Source organism: Saccopteryx bilineata, chromosome 2 (genome assembly GCF_036850765.1).
Source record: "Saccopteryx bilineata isolate mSacBil1 chromosome 2, mSacBil1_pri_phased_curated, whole genome shotgun sequence".
Classification (NCBI taxonomy): Eukaryota; Metazoa; Chordata; class Mammalia; order Chiroptera; family Emballonuridae; genus Saccopteryx; species Saccopteryx bilineata.
In genome coordinates this window covers 155,211,133-155,223,048 of record NC_089491.1, presented here as the reverse complement: position 1 = coordinate 155,223,048, position 11,916 = coordinate 155,211,133, and the positions used below count along the sequence as shown (strand labels likewise).

General features: G+C 48.0%; 1 protein-coding gene across 1 annotated transcript in view; it reads right to left on the bottom strand.

Moving 5' to 3' along the window:
• Positions 1-4,087: 4,087 nt before the first annotated feature.
• CACNA2D4 (calcium voltage-gated channel auxiliary subunit alpha2delta 4) overlaps positions 4,088-11,916 on the bottom strand; it is a 114,602-nt gene continuing 106,773 nt past the window's right edge. The window contains 7 exon segments of the mRNA XM_066258237.1: positions 4,088-4,207; positions 4,472-4,646; positions 4,875-4,979; positions 4,981-5,045; positions 5,732-5,814; positions 8,626-8,738; positions 10,398-10,515. Of these exon segments, the coding sequence (XP_066114334.1) occupies positions 4,607-4,646; positions 4,875-4,979; positions 4,981-5,045; positions 5,732-5,814; positions 8,626-8,738; positions 10,398-10,515 (524 nt within the window). The 3' untranslated portion in view covers positions 4,088-4,207; positions 4,472-4,606.

Below are 11,916 nucleotides of genomic sequence, written 5' to 3'. Positions count from 1 at the left end.
CGCGCGCGCCCGCGCAGCTCACTACCAACAGCCTCGCTGCACTTGCTCTTACAGTGCTCGCTGAGAACTCCCCAGGCTGGCGCCTTACTCTCAGCAGTAGAGGCTTGCTCACTCTGCAGATTTTTTATTTTCTTTTTTGGCCCTAGGCTGATTAGGACCTTTACAGCTTCATTCTATCACCATCAAATAGTGACCTTTTTCAGGACTTTTCCCCTTACCCTTTAAAAATTGCTGAAAGCACATTTTGGGAAATCATAAAAGGTTGGGGTTTCAGAAAATCAACTGTGTGGAGGTTCCATTCACCATGGGATTTGCCTACTTGCTGTATTCTCAACTTCTAATAGAAAGAACCAAATGGAATATGAACGTGTGTGTGTGTGTGTGTGTGTGTGTGTGTGTGTGTGTGTTTTACTGACTTGGCTTACCTCCCAAAACTTCTGGCATTTCTTACTTGAAGTTTTAATTTCAATACTGAAGCTTAAGGAATGTTCAGAACCTTCCCAATCTGAATTCACTAACCAAAGTGCTATGCTCAACTCACTTTTCTCACCCTTTCTGACCAGGTTTAGAGTGGAAGGAAGGGCTAACTTCAAAGAGGCAGTTCTTAACTTATTGAATAGATCCCCTGTTATGCAAAAGGGTCTGTTAATGGAATTTTATAAATGTTATTGATTTTAGAGAGAGAAATATTGATGTTTGTGTTCACTTATTTATTATACATTCATTGGTTGGTTCTTGTGTGTGCCCTGACCAGAGATTGAACCCACAGCCTTGGAGTATGAGGACAACATTCTAAGCAACAGAGCCCCTGGCCAGGGCTGTTAAGGACTCTTGATGTTTCATGTGAAACACCCTGTGAACTGATCAGCTCACATCTCCTAGGTGCAAAACCTGAAGCTCAGAGAAGCTACGGCCACCTCTGCTGGCACTCTAAGAAGAAAACTCAGATTAAGTAGTCTTCATATATTGACTTAAAGGTTTTGGGGATTGTTAACCCTTTCATTTAATTGAAGAAGAGGAATCCTAACCCTTTTGTTTTAGGTAAATTTGGTTTTTGCAGGGGAGTTTTCAGTGCTGGGATTGTATGTCCACTCTGTTTTCATTTTCAATTACAGATAACAGTTAAGCATTTCCCAGATGTTATCTGGGGCACAAAACACCAAATGGTATTATGCTCTTGAAAAATAAGCTGAGGCGCCTGACCAGCTAGTGACGCAGTGGATGGAGCATCGGACAGGGACCCAGAGGACCCAGAGTTGAGATCCCGAGGTCGGCAGCTTGAGCGTGGGCTCATCTGGTTTGAGCAAGGCTCACCAGCTTGGGCCAAGGTCGCTGGCTTGAGCAAGGGGTTACTTGGTCTGCTGTAGCCACCCGGTCAGGGCACATGTGAGAGAGCAATCAATGAACAACTAAGGTGCCACAATGAGGACTTGATGCTTCTCATCTCTCTCCCTTCCTGTCTATCCCTATCTTCTCTCTCTCTGTCTCTCACAGAAAAAAGAAAGAAAAAGAAGAAAAATAAGCTGAGCCCCACAAATAATGCACTTCATTTTTTTCCCCTAGCCTTTTCCACAACCTGTCTGCATGTCCTGTTTCTCAGGTGGCCCCTGGATATTGTAAAAGGAGAAAGATAAGGACAAGTTTGGATTCTGACGGGAGGACGCCAGGGCTCTGGGTGCCCTAGAGAAGCTTCCGGGCAGTGGGAATAATTGCCTTGTCTCTAGAATATTTTGCCTCAGTCATAGCATATCTGTATTTTCTTCTCTTGGGGCACTTCCTTGTACCCTAATGTATGCACTTTTTCTGCTTTCAACTATCTGATTTGATAAAAAACAAAGTCAGTCTGGTTCTTGGAACTTCTGCTGATGACGGCATGGAGGGGGCTCGGGGACCCAAGGAAGCCGAGGACCCAGCTGCGTGACCATGAGAGCCTCTCAAACTGCCCCCGGCCATCCCGCCATCCCTGCAGCTGCACTGCCTGGAACCAGAGCTGCAGGTCCAGAGCCCAGCGCTGCCATGTGCCAGGGGACATAGGCAAGAAGTCATTTATTTCCCCAGCCTGTTTCCCACCTGTTAAAGTGGGGTTTATAACATCCTTTGCATCTGTCAGCACAATGCTTTTACAGATCAACATGTCTCAAATTTTCTGTCATGATTGGCTGGCATTTCTGCCAAACTCTTGCTCTTCCGTTTGTGGTCTGTGACTCCCCTCCCCCACATTTACTTGTCTCCCTTGCCCTCCTGAACCAGAACTTCACTTAGCGTCATGATGCAGCTGTTTACCTGAAAGAGCTTCTACTGAAACACACAGTTACTAGGTGGACTTAGGAAACATCTCCCTGTACTGAGGAAGGAGGATCTCACAGCAGCCGTGAGTCCTTTGTCTTCCAAAGGTGTGCAACATTTATAAGAAAAGGGATTTCAGAGTTCTGTACCTCAGATTCTTGTCACTTAAATGACTTTGGTTTGCACTTTTTTTCCTCTAGAATCAAGGTGAAGGCTCTTTAGTTTGAGCCAGGCTGCCACCTGCTGTCCTTCAGTGATTGTGTCAAAAGTAGAAAGAAGAACAATGATCCTGACATCTGAAGGCAAAACTCAAAGGAATATTCTCTTCTCCCATGTGAAGAGAGCAAACTAGTTTATCGGAAACGGTCTTTTGTTGCACTGGTTCTGAAAAGGGTGTGCAGATCTTACAGTCCACTGCGGGCCACGCAGAAGCATGGGCATTAAGCGAACAAAGTGAGGCCAGGATCTGCCAGAGCACTAAGCTTGGTTTTAAATTACATAGCTAAAACAGTTGATAAATTTGCCTGAAAATGTTCTTTCTGGTTGGGTGGGGGAGGTAAGCCTTTCAAAAAACAACGCTGGATTGCCCTAAAGAGAGACTAGCAGTCGGTGTCTGGGAGGCCAGATGCTGTTGGAGGAACATTCCATGCCACAAGAGGGCGTGTAGGTGGCCATGGGCCTTGCAGGGAGGGGCAGGAGCAATGGTGAGAAAGTGTTCATGCGGTTGTGCCTGTCACAATGAGGTCTTTGTGACATAATGGTGGGAGAGCTCTGAGCCATGACAGCCATCAGGGCTGGAGAAGGGGCTTCCTGCTGCTTTCTTACCCACCTGCATTGGGTAGACAACTGTGACCTCTGCTTACTGTTCCTGGCATTTAAACTGTCATTTCTCTGTCCCTCCTCCAAGAAACAAGGTAATAGTTGGGCACATTATTATGAATCTCACACTCAAACCTGACAATACTCTTCCAATAATTTGGAGCTAGTTTTCAATTGTGTGCTTTAGTTTCCTGGCCTATAATATGAGCCTAAGACTAGTACCTACTTCAGAGGGATGATACAAGGGTTGAATGAATTAACACCTGTTTTTACCTGGCACATGTGAACCTTAGCTGTTCCTAGCATTATTCTACCACTAAAGCTGGTTGAGTGAGCTTGAGTGGATCCCTTATCTTCTCTGAGGTTCGATTACTTCAGCTATAAACAGGCTGTTAATGCCTCACAGGATTGTTGTGAGACTTCAGTGGTAATGGGAGTAACACTGTGTACTGATAATAGAGGGCATTTTACAAATACAATATAATGAACGTGTTTCATTGAGTTGGCTTAGAGAGAAGTGGGGACAATTGCTGGTGGGAAACTTGTACTTCAAAGTGTGGAGGGCTGAGAAGGGTGCCCGAGGCCCTTGCCTATGGTTATGGGGCTTGGCTAGCTCTCTTCATTGGAGGTTGGTTCCCCAGAATTTCTACACAGTTCTGCTTTACTGTTGCTGCTCTTACCATGTTGCAGTCTCTGAGGAGCCAGGTCTGAGGGAGAGGGAGGAGGAAACCTCAGGGCCTCAAGACCCTGGGGGAGGGGGTGCATATGTGGAGAATAAGTCCCCAAATACAGCTCCCTTTCCGGTGGACTCTGCCTGGAAAATTGGAACCTTCCCAAAAGTTCCAACCCCAGGACCAAAGCCAGGTGGTCTCTTCCGTAGATCAGTGGCCAGTAAAAGACCGTCACAGGGCGGGGGCCTCACGGTGAGGGTGGAGCTTGCCCTCTGGAGACACATTCCCCCCCCCCCCCCCCCCCCCCCCGCCCCAGCACTGTGAGGCACTGCTCTTGTCCCTGGGACCTCTGCTCCACTGCAGCCTCTCCTGCTCCTCCGCTGGGCGCGCATTTCCTCCCGTGTGGCAGCTGAGTAGCTCACTGGCTTTTCCTTAGAGAGAAGCGAAAGTTCCTTTATGGTAGGGCTTTGCAAAGATGTTTTTAGAAGTTTTTTAAAATAGCAATTGTTTTCAGACCACATGCAGCCACGTTGACGTAAAAGGATCTTGGGTCTAGCTCATTACTATGTACTTCCCTGCTCTCCACCCCACCCCCACCCCGCAACACACACACACACACACACACACACACACACACACACACACACAGAGTTAGAACTTTTTTGAACAGCAGAAGGAAACCAAGCTGCCCCCACCGTGCATCTCACTCTGAGGCAGCTATGTTTCAGGTGGGGTTGGCTCTTGCATTTGCCTCATTTCCGCTGCAGGTCTCAGTCTGCTCCTTCTCGGTATCTTTCTGTTCTGTGTTCTACTGAAGCCAACCAGAGCCATCAGAAACGGCTGAGCCTTTCTTTGGCTGGGTCTGGACTTCTGGGAATAGATTTGTTCACCTTGAACTCATGCTGGACTTCCAAAGAGAAGGAGGAAGGATGGGGGAATGCCCCCTGAGATGGGGTGGATAGGTCCAGGCACCCTGGAAGGTCTTTGGGAAGTCATTTCTGGTTCCGTCCAGTAGTTTCAGGAGGCAGAACCAATAGCTCAAGATAAAAATGAGCACTGGCCTAGGTGACAACTCAAATGTAGTAAGCTGGTCCCCACCTCAGGTGCTCACTCTTTAAAAGGTCTCTGGAAGGACCCCTGTCAGCAGAGATCAGACCGGGCGAGTGTCCCCGCAGTAGCTGGTGTGGCAGCAGCCAGGCACACAGGCAGCAGAAGCAGGGGCAGCGAGGCTGAGGTCCCCGAGGTGCCACCACAGTCCTGGGCATTCTCCTGGGAAGCCAGAGCAGAGATGGGGTAACCCCTCCAGCCAGAGGAGGTGAGGAGCAGGGCAGGGGTCTCTGGGACTAATAGGGGCCAAAAACTTGGGGAAATAGGGAAGTTTCAGAAAGTAGAGGAAGCACTGCCACCTTTCTTAGACCCCCTACCCTTTAGGGGAAAGTAGAGATTGTACACTGAGCCCCAGAACTGGGCTCTGTTTGCCCCCAGTCTTGGAGCGGCTGTGGGGTCATCCTTAGAATGACTTCAGAGAAGCCATCGACTTTGGGAGCTCCTTCTATGTGGATTATGTGGGAGCATATCCAGCAAAGATGATACTGTGCATAAGCGCCCAGCTCAGGCCTGCCACATGCGGGGTGCTCAATAAAAGTCAGTCATTATTAGTATTTAGCACATGGTTTCCTCCTCTTTGCTGAAATCACATGCAGCTGAGTGAGCGGCCACGAGGACAATGAGGGGAAGCTGCATGTTGATTCACGAGGGCGCAAACCCCAGGAACTGAGGCTCTGTCTGTAGAAGCCCCTCAGGTGCTGGCTGATGTGGTATTTGATGCACGTGTATGAAGGTGTCCGTGTGCAGTTGCATCCTGTGCCTAGATGCATTCATGTGCAGGCACAGCCACAGAGCAGAGGACTGGGGAGTGAAAAGCAAGCCCACACCTCGCCCCCTCCAGCACCCACCTCTGGATGGAAGGCGTGACAGGAATCTGGTCTCCGGCGGAGCTTCTGGGAGCGCATCCTGTCACACTTGATAGAGGCGTTATGTGCAGGATGCACTGTTAAGGCAAACACCTCATGACAGGAGCTGATTCCGGAGGCTAAGTTCTGGGAGAGCCCAACCCAGGTAGGACCAGCTGCCTTGCAAGTGGCTCCCAGGATCAGGAGGCAGCCCCCAAAGGCCTGGAGGAAGGGCTGGGGAACAAACAAGGGTGCTCTGTGGGAGAGGCTGGGATGTTGGTGGTGAGCAAGGTCAGCCTCAGCCTCAAAGTCTGAGCCATTTATGACAAATTATCAGCTAACATCATACTAAATGGTAAAAAACTGAAAACTTTTCCTCTAAAATCAGGAACAAGACAAGGATGCCCACTCTCTCCACTCCTATTCAACATAGGCCTAGAAGTTCTAGCCAGAGCAATCAGACAAAAGAAAGAATCAAAAGACATTCATATTCGGAAAGAAGAAGTAAAAGTTTCACTTTTTGCAGATGGCATGATCCTGTATATAGAAAACCCCAAAGACTCCACAGAAAGGCTATTAGAAACAATAAACCAATACAGTAAGGTCACAGGATACAAAATTAATATACATAAGTCTATTGCTTTCTTTTATGCCAACAATGAAACTTCAGAAAATCAGCTCAAAAAAATAATCCCTTTTACAGTTGCAACAAAATAAAATACCTAGGAATAAACATAACAAAGAATGTAAAGGACCTATATACTGAAAACTACAAAGCATTATTAAAGGAAATCAAAAGAAGACACAGTGAAATGGAAAAATATTCCTTGTTCTTGGATAGGAAGTATAACAATAGTCAAAATGGCCATAGTACCCAAATCAATATACAAATTTAATGCAATTCCAATCAAAATTCCAATGTCAATTTTTAAAGAAATGAAACAAAAAATCATCAGGTTTATATGGAACTATAAAATACCCCAAATAACCCAAGTAATTCTAAGGAAAAAAACGAAGCTGGAGGCATTAGAACACCTGACTTCAAATTATACTATAGAGCCACGATAATCAAAACAGCATGGTATTGGCAGAAAAATAGACACACAGACCAATGGAACAGAATAGGAAGTCCAGAAATAAAACCACATATATATGGTCAAATCATCTTTGATAAAGGAGCCAAAATACACAATGGAGAAAAGAAAGGCTCTTCAATAAATTGGAAAGCCACACACAAAAGATTGAAACTTGACTACAGTTTGTCTCCTTGCACAAAAATTAATTCAAAATGGATCAAAGACCCAAATATAAGATCTGAAACAATAAATTACACAGAAGAAAACATAGGTACTAAACTCATGGACCTTGGCTGTAGAGAACATTTTATGAATTTGACCCCAAAGGCAAGGGAAGTAAAGGCAAAAATAAATGAATGGGACTACATCAAACTAAGAAGCTTCTGCACAGCAAAAGAAACTGTCAACAAAACAAACAGCCAACTAAATGGGCGATGATGTTTTCAAACAACAGCAGCCCAGATAAGGGGTTAACATCCAAAATATATAAAGAACTCACAAAACTCAGCAACAAACAATCCAATAAAAAAATGGGAAGAGGCCTGACTGGGTGGTGGCGCAGTGGATAGCGTGTCAGACTGGGATGCGGAAGACCCAGGTTCGAGACCCCAAGGTCTCCAGCTTGATTGAGGACTCATCTGGTTTGAGCAAAAGCTCACCAGCTTGAGCCCAAGGTCGCAGGCTCGAGCAAGGGGTTACTCGGTCTGCTGAAGGCCCACGGTCAAGGCACGTATGAGAAAGCAATCAATGAACAATTAAGGTGTTGCAGTGCACAATGAAAAACTAATGATTGATGCTTCTCATCTCTCTGTTCCTGTCTGTCTGTCCCTGTCTATCCCTCTCTCTGACTCTCTCTCTCTGTCTCTGTAAAAAGAAAAAATGGGAAAAGGATATGAACAGACACTTCTCCCAAGAAGAAATACAAGTGGACAACATATATATGAAAAGATGCTCACCTTCATTAGCTATTAGAGAAATGCAAATCAAAACTACAATGAGGTATCATCTCACACCTGTTAGATTGGCTATTATCAACAAGATAGGTTGTAACAAGTGTTGGAGAGGCTCTCATTCACTGCTGGTGGGAATGTAAATTAGTACAACCATTATGGAAGAAAGTATGATGGTTCCTCAAAAAATTAAGAATAGAACTACCATATGACCCAGCAATCCTTCTACCGGGTATATACCCCAAAACTTGAAAACATGGGTACGAAAAGACACATGCAGCCCCATGTTCATCACAGCATTGTTCACAGTGGCCAAGACATGGAAACAGCTGAAATGCCCTTCAATAGAAGACTGGATAAAGAAGATGTGGTACATGTATACTATGGAATACTACTCAGCCATAAGAAATGATGACATAGTATCATTTATGACAACATGGATGGACCTTGATAACATTATACTAAGTGAAATAAGTAAATCAGAAAAAGCTAAGAACTACAGGATTCCATACATACATGAGACACAAAAGTGAGACTCATGGACATAGATAAGAGTGCAGTGGTTACCAGGGGGAGGGGGAGGGAAGAAAAGAATGGGAATGGGAAGAGGGGAGGGGCATAAAGAGAAACAAACATAAGGTGATGGAGGATGATTTGACTTTGGGTGATGGGTATACAACATAATCGACTGTCCAAACGATGTGGAGATGTTTTCTATAAATCTGTGTACTCTATTTGACCAATATCACCCTGTTAAATTTAATTGTCTAAATAAAAATAAATGAATTTTAAAAAATGTCTGAGCCCCTCAGTACCTTCTTCACGGCCACCCCTCCCTCACCCCACACATCCTGGAGGATTTAGAGGATATATTTGACTTCCGTAGCCTCCTGCAGGACTAGCGGGAAGCTGCTACAGTCACAGGTGGAGTCTGTCACCAGGAGGAGAAGGTTACTACTGGGAATCTGTTGCATCACAAATATCCTGCAGCAAGGAGAGAGATGGGGCCATGGAATCTGAGGAAGACTTGACCTTGGGCTTTTGGGGAGGAGGACTTCTGGAGACTTCCAATGTGGAGCCGGGGTGGCAGGGGAAGAAATGGAACCTCAAGGCAGTTCAGATCAAGGTTCCTTAGAGGAACAGTCCTGGGGAACTGGCTCAGTTCTATTGGCTTATTTTACCCACAAGCCTTTGCATTTGTACTGCTCTTTTACTAGCAGATTAGAGAAGGGGGGGAAGTCAAAATTGGGACATTTTTGAGAGTGAAAGAAGTTGTTATTAATATATGCAAGGACAACAGGCATATAAGTCAGGACTGTGCCAAACAAATAGGGATGTGTGGCTGTCCTTGCTTTGGGAGAAAGAAGGTGGTGGCGGCAGGCTTTGTAGGAAAGAAACAATGTTCAGTGTTGACCACTGGGTGGCACAGTGCCCCTACATTCTGCCCAGCAGTCCTGTGACGAGGGAAGGAGGAAAGGATGTGGAAAACCTATGATGCACAAGGCCTGGTGTACTTACATAACAGCTGTTCCTTACTGAGCATTTCCTCTGGGATGGGTGGTTTTATGCACACACACCACACACACACACACACACACACGTATACATGTACACAACCTTCACCACACCACATGTGGCTATTATTTTCGTTTCATAGATGAGTAAAATTAAGCTAGAATTGGCTCAGTAACTTGTCAAGGTTACTCAGCTAGGAAATAGCAGAGTCACGTTTTAAACCCAAGTCTGTTTACTCTAAAGTCTTTGCTTTGCACAAACCATTCACTTCGTCCTCACAACAAGCCTTTGAGCAAGGTGCTCCGCTGTGCATCGCCTGACATTATACAAGACGAGAGAGAGAAACCTGACTCTGTCTGGTGATGAAGTCTGAGGTGTTACACAATAAAACACCTTGTTTGACGTCTGGCATCTCTCAGGGACATCCTGGGAATTCTAGCAAAATGGCAAGGCTGGCCAAGGAGACCCTAGAGGAGGCCATTGCCTCCTGGGTTAGGACAGGACTTCCTAGGTTGCGAGGTCCCTGAGGTTTGGAATGGGAGTCAGCTGAACAGAACCTACATTCAGGTCTCCCCACCCCCTGGGCCAGGGCCTGGCAGAGCGGGTTGGATCTAGCAGCCTCTACATGAAGGAGTGCTCGAGTGTAGGCTGAGTGCACGTGCAGGCCACAGCCTAGGAGTGGAGGCGCTGGTCCACTCACTCCTAAGAATATCCTTTCTCTGCACTGATTTCTAAGGGAGAGTTGTCTTGTTTCCTTCCTCAAATCTACCCTTGTTTTTCAGGGTCTCGCTGATGAAGTCCAGCTTGCACGGCCCGGACACTGATCTGCTACACAGGGGTGAGTGAAGAGGACACTGAATTGTGGGGTCATATTTTTTCCTGTCTGAGATAGACTTGCTGGTCTGGCCTCCGGACCTCTGTTCCTTAGCCCCCTAGCTGAGCACAGCAGACAGCCCCCAGCCCCCAGCTGGCTTCCTCCCTCACACCCTCTGCCTCAGCCTGTGTCTTTTTCACCGAGGAAAGAGGGGGACAGTTCACTCAGAGTCACCCCTTTTTTCTCCCCACGTAGAGGTGTGAGTGACTGTCCAGCCCCAGGCTGGGGACAGGCAGAGCTGCCTCAGGTCTTACTTCTGGCAGGACCCACAACTGATGATGCCGTTGGCCTCCTGGATGGCCTCCTGGTGCACAAAGACGGGGTACTCTGTGTCACAGGGCTGCAGCACTTCCTGCTTCTTGTGCTTGTGGGCTGTGGGGACACAGAGGCCAGGAGGGAGAACAGGTGTCAGAGGGCCTTAGAAGTCATGCCTGCGGGGATCTCAGCTTCCACCCCTCCAGGGCCGGGTGGCCCCTCCACCACGAATGCCATGCCGCTAGTCCACTTACAGAGGGCTCCCTGGTCAGATAGCTCTCGGGGCCTGTGAAGGAGGGGTGGGGGGAAATGAGGAGGGAAAAGGAACAAAATGAAATGCATGGGGTGATCACAGTGCACAGGGCAGCAGACTGGGTATCGGCGTGCCTGGGACGTTAGCGTGTGTGGTTGACACACTGGCCCCATGATCTTGGGAAAGCCACTTCCTGCCTGTGGAAGTCTGTACCCTATTGTCAGCTGGGATGGGGAGGTAGGGGTGCAGCTTCTCGAAGTTTCCTTTCAGCATTGATGTGCAGGGTCTGAGAGGAGAGCAGAGGTGATCAGAGTGCCTAGGCGTGGCTTGGCGGAGACTTCATCCCATTCTCATCCCCCTCACCCTGTTGGACCCTCCATCCAGCACAGACAGGGGACATTTTCTCAGGCCCAGCTGAGGCATTCTGCAAGGGCACGTCCCAGAGGAGCTCTGGGCCTGCTCTCAGTCCCTGCTGCTGGTTAGAGAGCCATGCAGTGAGGGCCAGCACTCGGCTGCCAGGGGCCGGGGGACGGCTGGGAGGGGGTCCCTAGTGCCAAGAGCCACCAGCCTTTGGGGCCCTCAGCGCATGCCTGCGTGTGCGCCTGAGCCCACTCAGGAAGGACTCAGCTCACAGAAAGGCGAGTCCCCAGCAGCCTGCCTTGGACGGCCCACGCTCTTGAGGAGAGCAAAGAGCAACCAAGCTCACAGGCTGAATGGCATTATTTTTGTTCAAAATAGCAGTGCCGTGTTATTAGTACCATGCTCCCATTTCTTTAAGGCACTCGCACACCAGCCTTTTTGTTCTGGAGCTTGTCTGTGAAATAGGCAGGGCAGGCAGTATCCCCCATTCTGTAGATGCGACCTTCTGCAGGGTCACGCAGAGGTTAGTAGCGGAGCAATAGGGCTCCTTCACACTTAGATCTGGAAAGATCCCACCAGAGCTTGATGGCAAGAGGTCTGTATGCACAGGGGTCCCCATGGACAAGAACCATCACAGCATTCAGCGGGGGTGATCAGTTTTAGCCATGGTCACGCTGACCTTCAGCGCTGGCTGCTGGGGGACCCTCTCCGAGCCCCCTCGGGATGGGAGAGAGGGTGTTCTGGTTAAAGCCGGCAGAGTCTTGGGACCCGGCTCCTCCCCTTTCATGCCCAGGGACTCTGATCTGGCTTCATCCCCAGTGGGGGCTGGCCTGGGCGGGCATGTCTGCCCTGTCAGCTGAGCCACTCTGTGTGGGTCGGACATCTCAGTGATAACAAAAGTAACC